This window comes from Petromyzon marinus, chromosome 10, assembly GCF_048934315.1.
Source record: "Petromyzon marinus isolate PM22_M1 ecotype Great Lakes invasive population chromosome 10, UKy_Petmar_22M1.pri1.0, whole genome shotgun sequence".
Classification (NCBI taxonomy): domain Eukaryota; kingdom Metazoa; phylum Chordata; class Hyperoartia; order Petromyzontiformes; family Petromyzontidae; genus Petromyzon; species Petromyzon marinus.
In genome coordinates, this window is record NC_133676.1 from 2,487,393 (window position 1) to 2,510,774 (window position 23,382).

Below are 23,382 nucleotides of genomic sequence, written 5' to 3' on the forward strand. Positions count from 1 at the left end.
CTCTCCACGTGACAGTCAACGCGATCCCTCGCGTGCGGAACGCCCGCGGAAAGGAGAAGGAGCAAGGGCCGAGGGGATCCACCGAGACACTGAACCGGGGAATTCGAGGGGCGGGCACACGGGGCGAGGGGACCCGAGGGGATACTTGCCCGAGAGCTGCCCCGGGAACTGCATTTCGCGCCGCTCGTACAGGCTGTACGCGCCGTCCGCGGCGTGCGCGTAAAGGTCGTGTCCCATCCTCCTGGCCGCCGCGTCCCCTGCCCCCTGCCCCCGTGGGTCTCCACCGGCCCCCGCGTCCATGTAGCTGTCGGCGGATGAGCCGAGGTGCCCGAACGCGGCCTCTCCTCCCAGCGCGGCCTGCCGGGTGAACTTCCGGCCCATGGTTAGCGTGTAGAGCGCGGGGGCCCCCTGCGCGTGCGGGCCCCCGCCGGCCTCGGTGCCGGCCCTGTGGCTGCCGTAGGCGTCCGCCCCCTGGGTCGTCCTGCGCCTGCGCCCCAGCGTCCACGTGTACTGCTCGGGGAGAGGCGCGCGGTACGGGCTGCTGTCCCCCACGGCCTCCTCGTGGGAGAACCTCTCCTGACCGAACGCGTGGCTGCGCTCCTGGCCGTAGCGCTGTGCGCCCGGATCTGGGTAGCTCTCTCCGGCCTCGTCCCCGAACATCTCCGAGCCCTGCGGGCTGTATCCCAGCCCCGGCGTCTCCGAGTACATCTCTCCGTGCGGCTGGGTGTAGGCCTCGCTTCCTCGATACTGCTCCTGGGCATCCTGCTGCTGGCCGTAGTGGGTGGCGCTGGCAGGGCCCACGTGCTCACACAGCTGCTGCTGCTGCTGCTGCTGTTTCTGCTGCATCGGGAGGGGAGCCTCGCTCCTGAACGCGTCCTCGTCGTGCTCCGCGCGGAACCCGCGTTGAGCAGGAACCCCCGGGCCCGGCTCCTCGTCTCTGCCGCCCGCGGGCACCAGGGCCTCCCCCTCGGCGCTCCCGCCCCCGGCGGCGCGCTGAGCGAGCAGGGCGTGCCGCGTGGCCGGGACGGGCGCCACCGGCGCGGACGGCGGGGGTGGCGCCTGGCTCGGGGGCTGAGCGGGAGCGGTCGCCTTGGCTGTGGGCGGCGTGGAGCGGGGAGGCGGGATCGGAGGCGGCCGCTTCCCCGGACGGGCGAGAGGTATCACCGCGGGCAGAGGCGCCGCCGCGGGAGTCGCCGACTGCTGCGCGCAGGGACCCGAGTCCGAGGCGGGGCCGCTCAGGACCCTGGACAGCGCCGCACCGCCGCTCGCCCCTTTGCCGAAGGCCGAGCCGTGGGGAGCGAGAGGCGGGGCCGCCTCCTCCCTGTCCGAGGCCTCCTTGCCCCGAGCCACTGCCTCCGCCGCGCAAACTTCCTCCTCCGAGCTGCCGGCGCCGCTGCCGCCTTCCGACGCCGAGCGCTGAGCCGCGGAGCTCCCGGACTCGGGGTGCTGGAGCGCGGGGGCCTGAGTCGGCGGCGCCGGATACTGGAGCGACTGGGAGCCGTCCTGCGGAGAGAGCGCCTGGAGGGGGGAGCCGCTCTGCGCTGCGGGGACGGCCACGGATTCCCGACGGGACGGAGGGCAGTGGAAGGCGCTGCCAAACGACGACGAGAAGGTGAAGAGCGGAGGCGACGCGGCATCCGCGGCGCTGCTCGGGAACTCGGAGAAGCCGGCGGGGAGCACGGCGTCGGGAGACGCAGTGGCCTGGAGTGGGCAGAGAGACGGAGACAGAGAGAGCAGCAGTGGCGATGTAACACCGCTCTCGAGGTTGACGAGCGTGATGTGCGTGCCACACACTGTAGACGTGCGCGCGCGGAATTGCAAATGTTTACACATTGTACACACACACACACATACACAAAGACGCGCTCTGTCTTACACATACAGCATCGTGTACTCGCTCACACACACACACTGCCACGACATGACACACACACACATCACCACGACATGACACACACACATCACCACGACATGACACACACACACACACATCACCACGACATGACACACACACATCACCACGACATGACACACACACACTGCCACGACATGACACACACACACATCACCACGACATGACACACACACACATCACCACGACATGACACACACACACACACACATCACCACGACATGACACACACACACATCACCACGACATGACACACACACACACACATCACCACGACATGACACACACACACATCACCACGACATGACACACACACATCACCACGACATGACACACACACACATCACCACGACATGACACACACACGTCACCACGACATGACACACACACACATCACCACGACATGACACACACACGTCACCACGACATGACACACACACATCACCACGACATGACACACACACACACATCACCACGACATGACACACACATCACCACGACGTCACAAGGCAGCGAGCGCCGCATGCGAACGCTGCTGTGTGCGTGTGACCCCCCCCCCGCCCCCCTCGATGCCCGAGCCCCCCTCCTCCCATCGCCGTGTTTGGGGCCCAGGAGTGGGGGGGGGGCGCTGTGGGTGCAGGGGACCTGGCTCAATCTCCAGCCGCTCCCGGGACTCGAGGCGGAGGAAGGCAGAGCTGGGACGTCCCCGGCGTCCGCAGTCCCCGCCTCCTGCGACTCGGGGCTCCCCCGCCGCTCGGCGCCGCCCCCCGAAACCCACGCGGCTCCCTCCTCGGCGCCCCCAGGGCTGCTGCTACTGCCGCTGTTGTGGTGAAATGCCCCCAGGGCGCCCAGGGACTGCGGGTCGCGCCGAGGGGGCGGTGCCGGGGGCTCCGAGTCGTCCTCGTCTCCCCCGGGGGAGCTTACCACGGGGAACCCAGCCGCAGCGGCTGCTGCTGGGGCCCACACGGAGAAGCCGCCAACAAGAGCACGTGGAAATGAGAGCCCCCTCCCCCTGTCGCTCGCTGTATAATAGGGCTGAACGATTTGTGGAAAATATCTAACTGAGATTTTTCTGACAGATATTGCGATTGCGATTTGCGATAAAAAAATGTTTTAAGTCAAGCTTCATTTTAATATTGTGTAACAGATTTAAAACACGTGATGGAGCATTACCACGTGATACCATCAAAATATGAACTGCTCTATATATTGTAATGTAAGGACGAGAACTTAAAATATATGAATTGCTTCCAACATATATTTATTAAAATGTTTTAATTGAAATAGAACAATCAAACATAAACAATTGTTAAGTGAAATAAAGTTATAATAATTAAAAATTAAACAATTCCAATAAGAAAGCAATAGGCCTTTTCAAATTGCAAAAAATCGCAGCCTTTGCGATTTGCTAATCGCATTGTTCAAAATTGCGATTTCGATTTTAAATCGATTAATCGTTCAGCCCTCCTGTATAATGAGAATGGTGTGCTGCTGAAGTGATGGTTTCAGGTTGATGTTTTGTTACTGCGTGAGGCTGGTGTGCTGTTGGTATTGAGGTTGTGTGCCGCAGGTGTGAGGTTGGTGTGAGGTCACCTGAAGGTCGCCAGTGGAAAGGATCCTCAGCAGAGCTGTGGAGAGAAGGGTGCGGGGGAGGGTGCATTCACTTTCACCATCAATCTCGATCCGCGGGGAGGCTCAGAGACACCGCGGTGAGATGATGCACGCATGAGTAAAAGCACGTGGGGTCGCTGTAAATCGCCTCACTCGCTTGAGTTTGGAATTCAAATCAGCGCCGCTGCCTTTCGCGCCTGCCATAGACTCTTCAGTTTTACCGAAAGTAGCCCAGCCCAGGGCGATGAGCGAGGCAGTTCTGATTTCTCACGCCGACGGGCCGAGGAGACGTCGCACACAGCTGGCGTTAGCTATCGAGAGCGCAGGCGGTGCAGCTGCACATGGGGCTCACGGCGCAGAATATCCCAGGCGCCAGGATGCCAAGAGCGGAACAATTGTCGGGCGAACGTCGTGGCGGCGTGCGCAGTCTCCGCATGTTTTATTCACGAGAGCGGAGCGCGCAGCTGGCTAGCGGGGGGCTGGGGGGGGGGAGGCGAGTCCCGTCTCGCCCCGCGTCCCCGACTCGGGCCTAGCCACGCGCGCGTGGTGTCCGTGCAAGCGCGCGTGCAGCCGCGTGCACGCACAGCCCCTGACTTCATCATCGTAGCTGCCGCCACCGTGCGCCGCGTCCATCACCACGATCATCGCGAAGCCGACACCGCGCCAACTTCCCGTGGCTGTCTCTCCACATGAACATTTTTTTTAATGTAAACTATTTTTGGCACATCCCATAAGCCACACGGCCTTCCATTTGGGAGAGCATCATGTCCGACAGGATTGGTTTAACAGGAGCAAATTCTGGACCGGTTTCTACATTCAGCATCGCAGCAGTCAGGCGTACTTGAGCCATTGCTGGTGAACTGCCAGATAATTATAGGCAATGATTATAGGTGTCCTGGTTCAACACAATACTATAACTCTCAACAAATCAAAAGTCTAAACGAATACAATCTTTCAACCTTAAATCTAATCATCTGCGTGGTGGCGCATCAAAGTAACGCATGCGAATTAACCACCGTGTAAAATAGCAACAGACAAGGTTCTGTTCCACGAGCCACGCACAGCAGGCACGTGATGTCCATCGTCTTCGGTCGCGCAGGGTCAAGGGGTCATCGTCCCCTAGCAGCTCGTGCTTACGCACGCAGACCAAGGTGGAGACTTTCCGGGTCTCATCAGCAGCGGCGTGGCTGCCCCTTACCTCGCTTTGTGTTTATTGATCGCGCGCTGTACTTTGCGTCCGCTGTTACTCAACAGCGTGATTATCGTGCAGGAAGGCGGCGTACGCAGTCAATGATTGAGACGCCAGTCGGGAGGGGGGCGGAGGGCTGCACGTGGCCTCGTGCGTCAGACCCACAGCTAACGCACGCGTCGCGGGCTCGATGTGGAGCTCATTATACGTAGCTGTGTGTGGTGAGCTGCTGTGTGGTGTGTGGTGAGCTGCTGTGTGGTGTGTGGTGAGCGGCTATGTGGTGCGCTGCTGTGTGGTGAGCTGCTGTGTGGTGTGTGGTGAGCTGCTGTGTGGTGAGCTGCTGTGTGGTGAGCGGCTATGTGGTGTGTGGTGAGCTGCTATGTGGTGTGTGGTGAGCTGGTGTGTGGTGAGCTGCTATGTGGTGTGTGGTGAGCTGCTATGTGGTGTGTGGTGAGCTGCTGTGTGGTGAGCTGCTGTGTGGTGAGCTGCTATGTGGTGTGTGGTGAGCTGCTGTGTGGTGTGTGGTGAGCTGCTATGTGGTGAGCTGCTATGTGGTGTGTGGTGAGCTGCTGTGTGGTGAGCTGCTATGTGGTGTGGTGAGCTGCTGTTTGGTGAGTTGCTGTGTGGTGAGCTGCTGTGTGGTGAGCTGCTGTGTGGTGAGCTGCTGTGTGGTGAGCTGCTATGTGCTGTGTGGTGAGCTGCTGTGTGGTGAGCTGCTGTGTGGTGAGCTGCTGTGTGGTGTGTGGTGAGCTGCTATGTGGTGAGCTGCTGTGTGGTGAGCTCCTGTTTGGTGAGCTGCTGTGTGCTGTGTGGTGAGCTGCTGTGTGGTGAGCTGCTATGTGGTGTGTGGTGAGCTGCTATGTGGTGAGCTGCTATGTGGTGAGCTGCTGTGTGGTGAGCTGCTGTGTGCTGTGTGGTGAGCTCCTGTTTGGTGAGCTGCTGTGTGCTGTGTGGTGAGCTGCTGTGTGGTGAGCTGCTGTGTGGTGAGCTGCTGTGTGGTGAGCTGCTGTGTGGTGTGTGGTGAGCTGCTATGTGGTGTGTGGTGAGCTGCTGTGTGGTGAGCTGCTATGTGGTGTGTGGTGAGCTGCTATGTGCTGCCCCTCCCCCCATCCCTCACCTGACGCTGCTCGCGCTGCCGGCCTCCGACCCGAGGCGGCAGCGCTCGAGCTGCGTGGCCACGCTGTGGTGCTCCGCCTCCAGCTCCCGGGTCAGGCGCTCGAACTGCAGCTCCTGCAGAGGCGCATGCACACAAACACAGATCCCCCGTATAGCCTTGACAGACTGTTGGGGCAAGTGCTGTTAGCGAGCACCTACGAAGGCCGGCACGCCACACGAGGGGGTGGGTGGATAATACCACGCACGGCCGCCTTTGTCTTCCGAGTGGTCGATGTTTACACTTCGCACCAGGTACTCATTTGAGGCCGAGTCGACCTAGAGGAGGCCCAGGGACCGGTTCAGATAATAGTCACTGGCGTTGTCCGTGAGCGGGGACTCAAACTTGGGAAGCCGGGTTGTAGCGCAGAGCGCTAACCGCTACACCACCGCTCCCACACAAATATCCGAACACACACGGCCGTACCGAGACGACATCAGACAGGCGACACGGAGCGAGCGCTATCAGCCTCTCACCGCACCAGCTGAGCTGCGACCCCCCCCGGGGGCCCTGACACCGAGGAGGTCCCAGGTCCCCACCTCAACCCGCGTCAAGTCGAGCCCAGTCCCCATAAAGCTGCGTCCCAAGCCCCCCCACCCCCACCCCACCCTCATCTCGGAGATTTCCGCGGCTCGAAAGGCAGAGGGGGTCGGGCGCCCCTCGGTCTCACGCAATCTCACGGTCACGGGGGAGGGGGCGGGTTGGGTCGAGTGCGAACTCTTCCACCCCCCGCCTCCCCCGTGCCGGAGATTACCGCTCGTTCTCTATGCAAATTAACCAGGGGACGCTCGCATTTACATATCGCTTATACTCGGTGCTACTGCAATTCGTCTCGCGTCCCCCTTCTCTCTCTCTCTCCATCGCCTCCCTCTCCGGCTGTGCACGCGGCGTGGACGGGACGCGCGCACTCTGCAGGAGCGCGGCGCCCGCGGGCTCAGCTCGCCGCGTTCCCTGGAAAATGGAGCCGGGGCCACCCTCGCCATTTGCTCCCCGCGACTGCCACGCGCGCCGCCTGGCAGGTGGCGGGGAACGCACGCCGCTTCGCCGGCAGCGTCATCATCGTCATCAGCAGCAGCAGCAGAGATCATTAAACATTGATGCTGGAGCGGCCCGTGGCGTTGGCTTTTATCCGATAACCACAATTAGCGCGCACTCACGCACCACCATCGCTCCATTCCATTCACAAGGCGTTCCACTCCGGGCTTCACAGGGGCTGCTCCGCGCCGCCAGTAGCGTTCCTAATGCCCCTCCTCGCCACGCGGCGGCATTTCGCGCTCGTATCAGTGCGGCCTCGAGGAAGTCTCCTCCCCCCGCCGTAGGCGCTGGCCCGTGGCACCACGTCTCGGCCCCATGTCCCCCGCGCTCCGCGTGGCTCGCGGTTCGAGCGAATCGTCCATCAGAGGGCCGCCGCGGCCGCAGAGAATCACGCATCGGACGTCACGGCGCACCGCTGTAACCCCGCTTCTCTGCGTTCACTCAGCGCAGTGGCGGCTCACACACTTCTGGCGGGTCTGTCCAGCCTCGGGTGATAACGCGTGCAAGTGGATTCGTGGAGTATCTGGAATGCGATGCCTGCCGCTGCATCCGTCAGCGGGTTGCCGCCTTGCGGGCGCATGCAGTGGCGCACCAATCACCATCACTCGCTTGCCTTCGCGTCCCGACCATGAATCAGTCCGCCTGCACGCGTCACATGAAACCTTCTCGGTCTCCTCGCTGCCACTGAACTCGTGAACACATCGATGACGAGGGAGCGGGGCGGGGGGGGGGAGTTGGGTTCACCCTGCGGCTGGGCGCGTGTGCTACAGCTGTGGAGAGACGAGGAGACGCCCGGCCTCTCCGCGTCCCCAGAGACCTCGCTCAGTTCCCAGCTCGCGAAGGCGGCCCGGCTCCCCTACAGACCAGAGACACTCGCCGGGTTTAAGGCACTTTGAGGACGCAGGAGATTCACACCGCCTCTTTAGCATCCTTGCAGCACGACGCGAGTAAAATTATATATTTTTATTGCACCAAAGGCGATCGTTCTGAAGCCAGCGCCGAGCCATGGCCACGCTGCGCCTGCCACCGATTCCAGGGGTGCTCGGGTGCGTAGCCGTGCCCCCCCCCCTCGCTTTGCTGGCCAGGCTCGCTACTCCGCTTGAAATGCCCAGCGCGGCAGCTGCAGCGATCGTCTCGAGCCACGAGTCTCTATAAGAGCCAGACGTCTGGATTAGAGTCAGGAGTCTAAGCAATTCTGCCATTGATGGAATGAAACCGTTCTTCATTTGAGGTTTTTTTTCATGAGACGAGAGAACAGCGCGATTCGTTAAGCGTGGGTCCCACCTCGTCCCAACATCGCTCGCGGCACAGGGATCGTGCCGTGGGCCTCGCGGGGACCGCGCGGAGTAGGGAGGCGACAGGAGGAGGCCACGGGCTCCTCCACATCGGCGTTGGGCCGGGCCCTCACCCACCGGCTTCACTCCCCGCTGCGCACGGTGCTCGGGGCTGGTCTCCGCGTCTCGCCCCAGACATTGCTCGAGCCCTGGGTCGTCCGCGCCGAGTCCGCACCCCGTTCCCGCCGGACTCCCGTTGGATCGAGCGCCTCCACTCATCACGCGCGGCTCGGGCGGCGAGGTCACGAGTAATGGCCGTGACCCCGGACTTTCCCCTTCCCCCTTTGAGACCGAATTCGGCACCGGGCTATGGTCGCGCCACCACGCGCGCTCCCGTGCGAGTGCGAAGATTTATTTGAATTGGGATTGAAGCGACGCGAATCGCCGAGGAATGCATTCCCGAAGTGACTTGTTTAAGCAACGGGGAGTGTCCGCGCCATCGCGCGATCGATGCGCAGGGAGGAGGCGCGCGATCGATAGAGCTCCACGGCCCAGAGGTCTCAAGGTCTCACGGCGGCTTCGCTCTCGACGCGGCCGCCGGTCTTTTATGGCTCCGAACGCGGCAGAAATGGATGAGTCTTGGAGAGCGACCCGAAGTTTGCGCCGAGCAGCAGAGTCAACACGCCGGGCTCGTAAGGCGACCCTCAGCCGTGTGCTGTGTGTGCCCGTATGCGTGCACGGGGGGCGAGCGGTGGGCCAGGGGCCCGCCTCAAGGGCGCGGATCATCCCGTCTCGCTCACGCACGATTACGCCGAGTCGCCGTCGACGAGGCGATCGCGTTACACGGCGAGCGAAGAGTCCAGCTGCCGTCCTCGTGAATAATCCACGGCAGGGAAATCCCGCGAGAGCGCGCGCCCATCCCCCGGCTTACGCGAGGCTTTGGGACGCGGCGCGCTCGACCGCTGCGCTGAGCGCGGGGAGTGGAGAGGAGACCACAGGCGTGGCGCCCAGGACTGCCAGTGCGTCCACTCTGCAACCCGAACATTGCCCCCTTACCCATGCCCATCGGTCCCCCTTAGTTTGCAGACGACCCCCACGGTAGCGCCTGTCACTCTCTCCGGCAGGAGCGCTCTACGACGGAACAGTTGTGGAGGCGTCTTGGCCTCCTCCTGCTCATCCTCCTCCTCTAATCCAGCAGCACCTCACGCAAGGCAACTCCATCAGCACCTTTCCAGACGGGGCCGTCGCGTGCCCTCCGGCGGAGCATTGAATAATTGATGAACGTGTTTTTTTTTAAGATGATGTTTGGCCGCGACAGAGGCACGCAAGGCTCCGTCCACGGGTTAGTGGGCTCAGTCCCCCGCGAGTCCCGGACACACCTGCCAATGCAGGGTTTTGCATTGGCAGATTTGGCCAAAGCCGCCATTCGTGAATGCCTGCAATGGGGCAGCACTCAAAAGGTCCACACAGATGGGTTTACGAATCCCACTTGCCGTTCTGCTATTCTTGACCACCTCGCAGTGCAGCCGGATTCGGAGTTTGAGACATTTGTGTGACCCGCCAACCCTTGCCTCCATAGTGCTTGCTCACAAGTGTGGTTCATAATGGCCAACACAGTGGCTGCTGTAACCCCTGAGCAGACACGCGGCGCGGCAATGACCACTTGCGCATCGTGCTGTCCACGCGCCTCTCAGCAGCGTCAATATCTTGGTGGTAGCGTGCTCTCTGAGACCGGCACGCCGCCTGCACCCTGCTGCACGCCGCTGATGCCGCTGCTGCTGATGGTGATGAATGCGGCTTTGCGAGTCTGTCGCCGATCACGTGACCGTGACCCCGAGCGTCGAGTGACGGAGCCGCCGCGTGGGTTCCCTGGGGGCAGCGGGGAGCGGTCATTCTCCCACACGCTGTGACGCACGCACACACGTGTACACACACAGATAAAAAACCCCATATAGCCTTCACATGCTGTTGGGGACAAGTGCTGTTAGCGAGCAGCTAAGAAGGCGGGCATTGTCCACGAGGGGGGTGGGTGGCCAACACCACGCCCGGCCGCCTTTGTCTCCCCAGTGGCGATGTTTACACGTTACACCAGATACTCATGTGAGCCAGAATCGACCTAGGGGAGGCCCAGGACCGTCACTGGTGTTGGTCGTGAGCGGGATTCAAACTCGCTGCTTTCGTAGCGCAGCGCGCGAACCGCTACCCTACCGCCCCCCACACACGCACTTCCACGCACACACACAGACGCACACACAGACGCACACACGCACACGCACGCACACACACAGATGCACACACACGCACACAGACGCACACACACACAACAACAACAACCGCCATTCGCCACTAAGTGGCGGTGACGTCACCACGACGCTTGTGCCAGGTCATATGCACCTTGAGGCCACGTGAAGTGTCGAATGCCCGCTGGCAGGAGGTCACGGGGCAGACCCAGGTGCCACGGGTCGACTGACTGAGATGACTGGCTGATGCACCACCTGTGCCCCCTACTGTGCGAACCTGCTGTGCTTTAGCCACCCGACGCTCCGCTCGTTGTTGTGAGCGTTGCTCCTCTGCCCTCCGTTGTTGTTGGGGGGCGACTGCCTCCAACTGCCCAGTAGTGTCCTTCACGAGCCTCCTCCAAAGAGGCCGATCGTGACACCGCTGGTACCAGTCATCGGCAAGTCCACTCAGCTCCACGTCCTCCTGTACCACATCACTCCATCTCTTCTCTAGCCCGTGCCGCGCCCGTTTAGCCCCCTCGATCCGGCCAAACAAAAGCTGTTTCGGCATGCGGTGGCTGGGCATGCGGGCTACATGACCCAGCCAACACAGCCTTGCCTGCCGGAGTAGCTCACCGATGGGACCGTGCCCAGATCTTTCAAGGATTTGTGAGCTCCTCACACAATCCAGCCTGGTTAAACCCAGGATGGATCGTAGGCAGGCCAGCCTAAATGTTTCTAACCGGCGAAGATGTTCCATTAGCTTAGTGCAGAGCAACAGACCAGGTAGCTTCCACACAGCGTTACGCAACCGATGAAAAGATATTGCCGCTCGACTGATTCGGAGTGAGACCTCTTCTGTTAAACTGGAGCCGGTCATAAGCACACTGCCCATGTATGGGAAACTCTCCACTCTCTCCATAACTGCCCCATCACCGATTGGGAGTTTTGGGGGTGGAGTGTCTGATGGTACAAAATACCCAGGCAGGTGCTTAGTTTTGGTGGGGCTGATGGTAAGGCCCCATCTCTTAGTGGCACGCTCCAGTCTCAGCAGCAGCGTCTCCAACTCCTCCTTTAAATGAGCAGCTATTACCAAATCATCGGCATACATAACGTGGTTGAGTAATAGGGAGCCATCCCTTGACCGCACCCGGGTATCGATCAGCCTCCCATTATATCTGTACCAAATGGAGATTCCCCCGGTACAGCTACTGAAGGCTTCACAAACTGCGTGGTCAAAATAGATGTTAAATAATGTGGACATCCCTGTCGCACCCCAAGGTGTACAGGGAATGGTTCTGACTTCCGGCCACGTAGTTTTACCCAGGCCCGCTCACCATCATGAAGGTCCTTAATGATCGTGAGCAGAGGGTCAGGGACTCCAAAAGCACGAAGAACAACCCAGAGCCCAGGCCTACTGATGGTATCATAGGCCTTGACCAGGTCAATAAAGCAGAGATGTAGGTCTTGTTGGAATTCCCTACACCTCTGCTGTAGCAAACGGACAGAAAATATGGCATCTGTGCAGGACCGCCCTTTCCTGAAACCACATTGGGGCTCCGCAAGCCTCTCCTCAGCGTGCCTGGCAAGGCGATGTTGAATAATCCTTGCCAGGACCTTTCCCGGCACACTGAGGAGTGAGATGTCCCTGTAGTTGTTACAGTCTGTGCGGTCCCCCTTCTTAAAGAGGGGGACTACCAGGGCATCCTTCCATTCCTGCGGAACCTGTCCAGTGGTCCAGACTGTTGTTATGATGTCATATAGGGCAGTCTGTGCACAAACGCCACCCTCCCTCAGCATTTCGCTTGGGAGATCATCTCAGACTCCGGATCGCCTTCAGTACTTCCTCAACAGATGGCACCTCAGCCAGCCACTCACAGGGGGTGACTTCTTCCAATATTTGAGGCACTGCAGCCTCAGGAGGGTCATCCCCACTTTGTGCCACGATGTTTTCCTGGCTGAGGGATTTTCCCTCCCCCAGGACTTAACAGAAATGCTCAGCAAATCTGCAAACCTGTTCCTGGGGATCGGAGATTGGATCACCGCCCCTTCCCCTAATGATGGTAATAGGTATGGCGCTCCAGGTGACTTTTTTGATGGAGTTAAATAGAGATTTGTGATCGCGGGCCACTGAGGCAGACTCCATCTTTTCATCAACCCGCGACCACCACCCATCCTTGCAGCGCCTCACGGCTCTCCGAACCTCCGAGCGAAGGCTGCGGTAAGCCTCATTCTCTGACGTGGGATTCTATAGCCGATGACAGTGGGCCTGTCGCTTTTTCTCAACCATCCTGAACACCTCCTCTGTCAGCCAGGATCTCTGGGGAAGTCTGGACCACGTACCCAAAGCAGCCATTGCAGCTGCATGAGTCACAGTCCTAAACCTCACCCAATTACCCTCGACATCAGGAGGAGTGGGGGACGATGCCAACCCAGGCCGCAAGCGATGATGAAATTCTTGCTTGCACCTTTCATCACTTTAGGTTGGAATGCGGTCCTGGGTGTACACCCACCACCGGAGTGGAAGTTTGGCAGGCGCATCTTACAGATGACTAGTCGATGGTCAGAGGGCAGATCAGCTCCACGGTAGGTCCTGGTGTCAAGGACATGGGCTCGCACCCGCTGGTCCGTCACTATGTAGTGCAGCAGATGTTCTTGCTTGGACCCGGCATGCATCCATGATGTTGTGTGGATGCGCCGATGCCGGAACAGCGTGTTGGTAATTACAAGCCCATGGGCTGCACAAAAATCTAGCAGCCTCCTACCGTTGTTATTGAGCTGATCTGGCCCATGCCCTCCAATCACTCCAGACCAGGTGCCAGCATCATGACCGACTCGGGCATTGAAGTCACCCAACAAGATGACTCTATCCCGAGGGGCCACTTTAGCCAGCAACTTGTGACAGGAGGTCATAGAAGGCATCTGACTAATCGGCTTTGCCTGCATCCCTCCACGGATGTTCGTCTTCGGTGGGGGCATAAGTAACCACGACCACTACTCCTCAACTCGGGTTGATGGGAAGGCGAGCACAAAGTAGCCTGGGGCTTACAGCTTCCCACACATCACCGCCACGCTCCCACGCCCCCTTCATTCTTTTGTTCAAGAGAAGAGCCACACCCTGTTGCTTGGCAGTCTCCTGCCCCGAGTAGAGGACTGTCCACCCCTCATGGTGGCAGGAGTCTGAACCGGACCACCGGACCTCCTGAATGCCGCAGAGATACAGGCGGTACCGGTCCAGCTCCCGACAGAGGAGTGGCAGCCTCTCCTCCGCAGTGAGCGTTCGAACATTCCACGTGGCCACACGAAGTGGCTTTTTGTTGTTTCTGGAGGAGCCCCGAGGGTAGAGATTAAATCTCCTGGCTCCGCCAATTGGGGTTTGGCCAGGAGACGTCATAGACGCCTGTCCTCCCGGGGCCTCCGGCACAAGCTTATTAGTTACATATTTCAGTCGTGGTTTAGTGGTAATTTTTTGAAGGTGGAGGGGTTACCAGCCCCTTGCACCCGTCCAGAGCCTCCGTTTAGCCACTATGGTGGTCACAGACGCCATGAGGGAAGGGGCCAATCGGAATTGGCCCTCCCCCCGCAGCACTGCCCACGACAGAGTTGCCCGTCCGGCACACACAGACGCACGCACACGCGCACACACGCGAGCACGAGGCGAGGAGCGGTGGTGGAGAAGTTTCCTCACCGCGCTACGACGATCCCGGCTACCTCTCATCAACTCGTTCTGACCATCTTTGGTGAAGTATGGTCAAACATGCACACCCCCCCCTCCCCTCCAAGACCGACCCAACGATGGGAGACCTTCGTCCCGCAGTGGATAGATCATGGACTAAAACAGTACGATTGTTATATTACAATAGCGACAAATATAGAGATACAAAGCCAAGAAAAAAACAACCCGTAGCAAACTGTTTGTGTAAGCGCGATCAGCGAGCCCCTATTAAGGCGAGCACGTCGCTGGCGGGGGGCGGCGTGGCCCGCCCCGCGCCCACAGCTGCCGTGGACTGCCAAGTGGCCGCGGTGTTTACACTCCGCGCCAGCGACTCGTTTAAGGCAACGAACGGGGAGGGGTGCTGGAGAGAAAGGGGGCGGGTTGGGGGCCTGCGGTGGCGGGGGGGTGTGGGAGGAGGCCCTCGCGCATCCTTAATTGCTCGCGCTGCGTACGCGGCGAGAAACGCGGTCACATCCATCCCGCGCGTCGCGGCGCCGCGCCTGATAAGGAGTCGCGTTCCATCACCGCACGCGCCGACTCCAACGCGCGCTGCTCGCCGCGGCGGCGGCGGCTTCTCGTTCCAAATCGGGTGGCAATTGCGAGCGGCGCCGCTTGTGATAGGGGGCGCTGAGCGTGTTCTTAACGCACCCTCGCTCGCCCGCACCCTCGCTCGTCCTCACACCGACCCACGTCGCGGTCCGCGGACACACAGCCCAGACTCGAGGGCTGTGACGCCAAAGATGTCTCTCCCACGACGAGGGTCGGTGTTGAGGGGCAGGAGGAGGAGGGGGGGGGGGGCGCGCACAATCTTCGAGCGAGCCTGGGTGAGCGGGGGACGGTCCCGGGCAGCGAAGGGAGCGCGTCGATTACGTCACCGGCTACCTCGCCCCTACGCCGCGACTCGTGACGCTCACCGAGCCCGGTGAACTTAGATCGTGACAACCACGTCGGTCACCAAGCACACACATTTGACTGTTGTCTAACGCGCGTGTTAGACCAAGGCCCTGTGCAGACGAGGGGGAAGAACGGTCATAGAGACGGAGATAGAGAGCCAGAGGCATAGACGCACGCACACATAGCGAGACAGACTCGGGGATACGGGAGAGAGACGATTACATAAGCTAATCACTCAGCTATTTCAATGCTAAATTCGATGCTAATTCCTTTGTCAGGGGGTGCCTCTGCGGATGTGTATACTTTAACTTAGCTATTTCAATGAGCCATTTCAATGCTAAATTATATGCTAATTCCATTGTCAAGGCGCGTGGTCTTTTTCTTCTCACACAGCTTAAAGGTCGTGATCTAAGCGTGGCTTCTCTCACTCCAGCGCTGTCCTCCAGACAGTCTCGTCCCTTCACCTGATTAAGGCCGCTTGTGTTGTGGCCGAAACGTCGTGATCTTTTGTTATTTTATTTTCACCTACGTGACTTTACCCAATAGAACCAAAGAGTAAGCACGATACAGACAAGCAGGGAGACAAATAAAGACGCGCGAGGAATGTGGGGGTGATGGAGAATTATGGTGGGAGGTCGGCGCACGAGTCATCTGGCACCCGCGTAAAAAAGGGTCTTGGGTATTGCGGGAATGCGTCCAGCAGCCTCGACTCTTGACTCCCTCGTCATCTCGCGAGCGCGCTCTGACCTGCGGTTGCGAATCACTGCTCTGAAAGACAATCAACAACCCGAGCCCTAATCCTAAATCTCGCGCATCCACCCCAACACTTATCCGCACCCCCCCCCGTGCTCCCCCCCCCCCCTGTTCCCACGTGCGGCTATCGCGCTCATTAACTCACCTCGCACCGAGGCGCGTGAGCCCCAATCTACATGTGCGCTTGGAGGCAGCAGCGACTTCTCACCGCAGCGCAACTCCGACCCTGGCTGCTGCACGCAGCTGGGGACTTCTCGCAGCGAGGGTCGCGGTGGGTGTAGGGCCCAGGGGCTCGGCAACAAAAAATGACAAGGAGATGGAAAACGATTTCTCCTTCCAATTTGGTACAAAACTCAACATTTCAAGAGCCGCCAGTGCACGTGAGTACACACATGACGTCACGAGGCGGTCCGTGAAGAGCCACCGCGTGCTGCTCCGGAGCCACAGGTTGCCGACCCCCTGGTGTGGAGCGACTGGGACTCCTCGTGTCTGGGCTCAAGAGGCGGAGTCACGACGACGCGCGGCGTCGACAGACGGGGTCGGGTCGGACATCCACCGGTCTCTCTCGCACCTTCACAACGCCTCCGAACTCTGCGGACTCTCTACACACTCTGATACTCAAAAGACTCCCTGGATCATCGACGGGCGCACCGGAACGCAGAGTCGCTCGCGACGTCACCGTCCCGTTGCCGCCCGCTCTGGTGCCAAAGCGACTCGCGCCGCTGGCGGGGACGTCTCCCTTACACGGGGCCGGTTTCGTGTGCGCTGGCGAGGGGGCGGCGGGGTGCAGTGAGGCGAGGGAGTCGTGTGCCGCGAGCAGGTGGCGGTGCGAAGGTTCTTGCCTGCTCCTTGACGGACGCCAAGATGAGCGAGGCTCGGGCAGTCTCCTGCGCGCTGTCCCTTGGCGGTCTCCGCGCCACTCCTGGGCAGTTGTTCACTCCGACTCCTGGCTCCGCCGCCCTCGGAACGTCCTCCGTGGCCATGTCTGCTCTGCGCACGGGGCGAGACGGCGCTGCCCTCAGGGGCCACATTGGGCGCAGCGGCTCCGCTCTGGCGTCGTCAAACGAAGCTGAAGCGAGGCTCCGCGCAGAGGCCGCGAAGAGCCCCGCCGGGCCGCGGAGTCCCGGGGACACGAGGATCCGGAGCGGCACGGAGAGCGTCTTCACGTGGAGACCTCGCGCGAAGAAGAAGACGACGGCAGAGTCAAACACCGCGAGAAGCGGCGGCGGCCACGGCGCCCCCGAGACTCGCAACCCTCGCTACCACAAGGTGACATGGCGAGAGGTCGGCGCAGAGACAGAGAGAGAGCAGCGGTGCGAGAGAGACAGAAAGACACGGACACAGAGCAACAATGAGAGACAGAGACACACGAAGAGAGGGAGACAGAGATACAGAGCTACCCCTGCATTCCTCAATCCTGGATCTGACCTACCGGACACTCCACGGAAGATGTGGACACTTTATCCATAAATGGAAAATTTAACGAGAGTCCAGTTTGTGAGTGTGTGGTGCGACGTCTCAGAGCGTGCAACCTATCGTGAACGACTGACCCAATCGGATCATTCAACGGCGATCTGAATCAAATCTGAATCAAATCTACTCCTGACGCAGTCGGATGGATATCAAATCTCGACATCAATATGGATTTTTTGCAATCCCCAAAATTCGTATGCAAATCCCGCACGACAGAAGAAGAGCAACAGTGAGAGAGAGAGAGAGACGGGTAGACTGAGACACATACACAGATCAAGAGTGACAGAGGCAGAGAGAGACGGAGCAAGAGAGACCGAGAGCGGCGTCTTCGAGCCCCGCGCCACCTGACATGGAGGAGCTTCGCCTCCGCGACTCCACCGACCGTGGCGCCCCCAGTCCAGGGCCCCGCTCCTGCCCCGCAGCTCTCGCGTGTGGAGGCTGCGTCACTCGGTAGAATACCAATTAGAGCAGGGCCCATTCACAAGGAGTGAGGGCCGTTCCGTGACGGAGCGCCGCCTCCATGTTCGCCAAGGGGTTGTGGTGGTGGTGGTGGGGGGGGGCAGGGCACGCGGCGACGTTTGACGGCGGCGGAGAGGAGCGCGACTCGGGTGGTGAAGGCGCGGGGAGGGGCGCACGGGAGCCAGCGAGAGGCAGTCGCCGAGGGTTTCCATCGCGCCGTCGGGTTGCGTTTGCGCGTTTAAAATCGTGCAGAAGAGGCGGCTGCGGGGGAGGAGGGGGGGGGCACGCCGACGTCTCTGGAGCCACTCTCTCCACGGCGCTCCCTCCCCACTCCGCGGCTCACGTTCGCGACTCGTGGAATCTTTTGCCCTTGCGACCCCCTCCCCCCTTCACGCGTTGCCTTCCCCCCACTTCCTCGTGGCTCCCGCCTCCCTCCTCCCCTCATTCGCATTCCGGATGCTCTCGCTGCTCTGCTCCCCCCATTCAGGGAGCCGCGCTCGTGACGTTAACGTCTCCGTGAAATGCTGCACCGAACATTTCCCGCGCTAATTAGGGCGCTCGCGGAGCCGGAGCCCGATCGCTTCCTCCTCGCGTCGTTTCTCCCGCACGTTCTCGCCGAAAATAACGGAGGGGAGCAAATGTATTAATAAAAGTTGCATCTTCTCGCGCGCGTCTGATGTGCGGCTTCAAAGCGCCCCCGGAGCCACGGCGCGCGACACGGATTCGTATCCGCGCCGCCTGAGACGAAACCCCGCGCGTATCCTTCCCCTCCCCTCCCCTTCCTCCTCCCCCGGGCTCCGCACTGCTCCGCTGCATCTGACGATGGAGTCTGAGAACCCGGCCGCTCCCGCCTCGCGCCCTCAATAACGCGCTGTGTGATGGCTGAAGGAGCCGGGCGCCACTTCTGACACGAGCGCGCGCGAGGGGTCAGGCCTATTACTGAGCGTCAGTTACAGAGGAGGGGAGGGGGGTGCAAGTGGGGGGGGGGGCGCCCCCAACTCGAGAGCAATAGCCAAGTCCGCGCCTCCGAGACAGGCATGAAGGTCGAGGTGAAGACGCGATCATTCGCGACCTAAATCTGTCCCTGACCATCCCAATCGTTCTCACCATGAACATCCACGCAACCCTAACATTTGTCCGAACCCGAATCGTTGCCCAAATCCTGACCCTCGCTCGAGCGCTAATTCGAACACTCGCGCATCCCCATTGCCTCTGCGAGAGATAATTCCTCACGTGCGAAGGAATCGTAAAGGATGGAGGGGAGGGAGGCAGTGGGCGAAGAGCGCATTAAGGGTCCCGTCTCTCCTCCTCGTCGCCGTCTCGTCTCACGAAAGGAGCCGCCTAACACGAAGAGCCCCACGCCGTGCACGACCCGCGGCAGCCAGCCTGCCCCGGGCGGCAGGTGTCAACCCGAGGCCCACCGTGAGGAGCGGGGTGGGGGTGTCACAGTGCTGCACGGTCACAACCCGACGCCCGAACCCGGGCGAGTCGAGCCGCACACGGCTCGACTCGCCAACATTGAGCGCGGCCGCCCTCTGCACGCTCCTCCACCTCCTGTATATAGCGGCCATGCATTATACAACTGCTGTCGACGGTCACTCAGCAGCAGCAGCAGCAGCGCGGACAATGCAGCAGCAGTGCGCACAATGGACACCGCGAGGCGCGCGCAGACCGCGTCCGCGGCACAACGAGCCGAAGCATGGCGATGCGGCAGGGCGTTCCGTCTTACCGAGGGGGGAGGCGGCCTCTGCGGGCAGCAGCAGCAGCAGCGAGCGGCGGGAGCCGGCGGCGCGCAATGGGGGCTCGAGAGTCGAGGCGTCACGCGGCTCCGTGACTCGGGGCGGCCTCCACCGGGCTCGTGGAGAGAAGGGCGCTCGAGAGGCGGCGGGGAGTGTGCGGCTACCTGTGTGGTTCTCCCCCTTCTCTCTCCTCCGCGTTCTCTCCCGCTACGCTCGCCGCTCTGCGCATCGCCTCACGCCTGGCGCCGGTGTGAGAGAGCGCCGAGCCTCCACCGGCGATCGCCGCACACTGCACTCGCCTCCATTCATTAATAACGCGCCAGCAGCCGGGACGCGGTTTAATGGCTTCTCAGTTGGCTCACCGGGTCTCTCTCCCGCTCTCGCCTTCTCCCTCCGCAGCCCTTTCGTCCCCTCTCTCTCCCTCCGCCGTAAGCGTTATCTGGTCAGAACGAGCTCTCGCCTCATTGCAGCTCGCAGCTCCCCGCGTCACCGCCGACTGACGCATCGCGAGCACCGCCTCGCATCGGCGGCCGCGCACGCAGCACGCGCCCGCGCACAGGCGCCGAGTGCGTGAAGCGGCAGCGGGCGGTGGACCTCGCGGTCTCGCTGCGGTCCCTGCAAAACGATTCTCGCTGCTGCACTGCTCCTACACATCCGTGAAGCCGCAGGGACGGGAGTCAAACTCCGCCCCTCCCCGCCGCGTCCGCCCCGGCGCTCGCATTCATTGCGGCTGCCAAACGCGCTCGCGCCGAGAAGCGGGCGCCGGCGCTGACCCGTGCAGATTCAGCACCACCGCGTGACTGGACAGCAGCACCCTTACCGCGCTGTGCACGCGCGCACGACGAGATGCGGCGGCGGCGGCGGCGGCGACGTCAGCGCCGATTGCCCGGCGACCCTCGGTCCCTCGTCATGAGCACTTCCCAACAGCGCTCGCATTGCCAGCGGCCGATCAATCGACGCCAGCGCAGAAGCTGCATGGGAAATGCGGTCAGGCGACGCGTGCGGTGTTGGGGGGGGGGGGGGGGGGTGCGCTCCTGCCGTGCGGGGGTGGAGGGTTGGTGGGTGGGGGGCGGGGGGCTTGCAGTGAGCTCGCCGAGCCCGAGCGCGGCGCTCTTTCCCAAGCAGAGGACGGACAGCCGCGTCCACTGACCCGGGCGGAGAGTGATGGCGGTCTTCCAACGAGGCCGACACACAGGCGCACACGGTCGCACGTTGTGCGCGTCGTGTTTACTTGTCAAGCAGTGCATAGCCATGTATGCACATGGCTATGTAGTATTTTATGTCATATACTGTACATAGACGACATGTGTGTACCGCAGTACGTTAAATATACTACCATTACAATAAATATCCAGGGCAAACTATAGCGTAGTATACACATTGCATGGACAGTATATGTATACTGTACTATACGCGGGTGTTCCTCAACCTCTTTGGAACAGTGACCCCCAATCAGGAACATTGTTTCCCGGTGCCTCTGCCCCCTTCCCCATATCCTGAGATCCTCACCCAGGTAGCTCAGGCCACAACACAGAGGTTCACATGTTCATGGCTCTCGTCAATGCGGTGTTAGTTAGGCAAGTGTTGCATGTTGGTGTGTGTTTATGTCAGAAAGGCATTTATTTCATGTTGTGTATTATTATGCGTCTAGCTGCCGCAACGTGACACTGACCTTTTCCCCTACGTATTCGAAAATTCTCTTGCACGGTATCCACGATGCAGTCTGCGCCCGCTTTGTGAAAGGATCTGAGGCCCACCGGTCGAGAATCACTGCCTTAGGAGAACTAAAGTAAAATAATGGCGCTGGTGCCGTGGCGTAGTAGCTACTTCATCAGCTCACGGGGGCGGCAATCGGTCAGGTGCCCCCCCACCTCCTCGTGGCGGTTGTCAAGGGGGCCCCAACTCGTAGCTTCGGCCACCAGGGAGGGGGGGGTGGGCAAGGCACCCCCTGGCCCCCACGCGAGCTACTGGAGGGCTGGTGGCCTTCAGTCAGTCACGTGCTTTGGTGTGGGGGTTTTATGCTGCTCAGAGACCTTTTCGTTTTAGGATTTCTAAGGACACTTTCAGACCTTTGTCGGATTTTCGGATGATTGACATTCGCTGTGAATGTGAAATTTCTTCGCGCTGATGAGAGCGGCGTGGCCCGATGCCCACGTGCCACCACCGTTTGGTGATCAGAACACCAGACCACAAAACAGCTGGGATCGTCAGAAATCTCGTCGTTGGAATCAATCCGAAAATCGGGAGCACATCCCTCCCTATGCATGCATGGTGGATATAATGTTCTCCGATGCTTCTCCTGCATCCAGGCTTCGGCACACAAACGCAGAAATATTCCTCAGCACTGCAAATCCCGACAGGTGTTCTCCACGAGACGGTGCCGATAGCGAGCGCCGGTATAGCAATGAGCCTCTTTCCATGAGCGCTGACAGTCTACTTCCCCAGCCCTCCGAGGAGGGAACGGCAATTGGGCACGTTCATTGGGCTGACATGGGCTTTTCACATGGCGGTTACGTCAACGGAAATGGCTGTGGGCACGCTTACATGGCAATAGCAACCGCTTGCGAGATGGCGCTGTCTCGCGAATACTCACGGCTCTGAAAAAAAAAACTGTGCCGGCGTCAATCGGTAGCGCCTAACATCGCTCCCACGAACCCGACACGTGCCATTGTTCCCACGTACGGTTACGTCACTCACGTTAACACGCGGCGCCACTCGCGAGCCTCATCAGAAACGGACGCTTGGCTGCGTTCGGCTTTCTCGCCACGCTGCACGCAGCACCGATCCATCGCGGACTTCAGCAGCTGCCGTGAGCAGCGAGGACGCGAAGGGCTCTCACAGCCAGGCGCAGCACAGTCCGGATCGTGGAGGGGGTGGGGCGGTGGGGGGCAGTGCCAGGGGCCACGGAGCAATGCACCTCGGAGCAATGATTTCTGCATCCCCAGCATCGCAGCAGTGGCCAGCTGACCGGGCTGATCGCGGGCAGTGCTGCAGCATCTACAGCAGCAACACGGGGCCGGTGTAAGTGGCCAGAGCTCACCATGATCCAGCCCTGCACATGCAGTCGTGTGTAGTGCACTGGCGTGTGTGTGTATGTGTGTGCGTGTGTGCAAGTGGGGAGCGGTAGTGTAGCGGTTAGCGCGCTGCGATACAAACCTGGCGTCCCGGGTTCGATTCCCGCTCACGGCCAACACCAGTGACGATGATCTGAACCGGCCCTGGGCCTCTCCTAGGTCGACTCAGCCTCAAATGAGTACCTGGTTACGATGTGTAAACATCGCCACTAGGGAGACAAAGGCGGCCGGGCGTGGTGTTGGCCACCCACCCCCTCGTGTGCCGTGCCGGCCTTTATAGGTGCTCGCTAACAGCACTTGCCCTTACAGTCTGTTACAGGCTATATGGGGGATCTTTGTCTTTTGATCTTTGTGTGCAAGTGTGGAGAGCGATAGTGTAGCGGTTAGCGCTACGCTGCGCTACGAACCTGGCGACCCGGGTTCGATGCCCGACACCGGTGACGATGATCTGAACCGGTTCTGGGCCTCCCCTAGGTCGGCTCAGCCTCAAATGAGTACCTGGTGCGGTGCATAAAAACATCGCCACTAGGGAGACAAAGGCGGACGGGCGTGGTGCTGGCTACCCACCCCCTCGTGTGCCGTTCTGGCCTTCATAGGTGCTCGTTAGCAGCACTTGCCCCCAACACTCTGTAAAGGCTATACGGGGGATCTTTGTGTGCGAGTGGGGAGCGGTGTGGTAGCGGTTAACGCGCTGCGCGACGAACCCGGTGAACAGACCGATTTCCGCTCACAGCCAACACCAGCGACGATTATCTGAACCGGTCATTGGCCTCCCCTAGGTCAACTCAGCCTCAAATGAGTACCTGATGCGGAGTGTGAACATCGCTACTCGGGGACAAATGCGTGTGCCGTTACGGCCTTCATAGGTGCTCGCTAACAGCA

The 23,382-nt window shown here is 60.5% G+C and overlaps 1 protein-coding gene across 12 annotated transcripts in view; it reads right to left on the reverse strand.

Annotated features, from left to right (window-relative positions):
• Nucleotides 1-22,671, reverse strand: part of LOC116941114 (uncharacterized) — a 36,997-nt gene extending 14,326 nt beyond the window's left edge. The window contains exons 1-6 of one of the 12 annotated variants that reach the window (XM_032951790.2): nucleotides 22,124-22,671; nucleotides 16,598-16,745; nucleotides 5,830-5,942; nucleotides 3,506-3,540; nucleotides 2,558-2,862; nucleotides 150-1,701 (exon numbers count right to left, since the gene is read on the reverse strand). In XM_032951790.2, the coding sequence (XP_032807681.2) occupies nucleotides 150-1,701; nucleotides 2,558-2,862; nucleotides 3,506-3,540; nucleotides 5,830-5,942; nucleotides 16,598-16,745; nucleotides 22,124-22,374 (2,404 nt within the window). In that variant the 5' untranslated portion in view covers nucleotides 22,375-22,671. The other 11 variants (XM_032951789.2, XM_076066027.1, XM_076066033.1 and 8 more) reach the window with 11 other exon arrangements.
• Nucleotides 22,672-23,382: the final 711 nt, after the last annotated feature.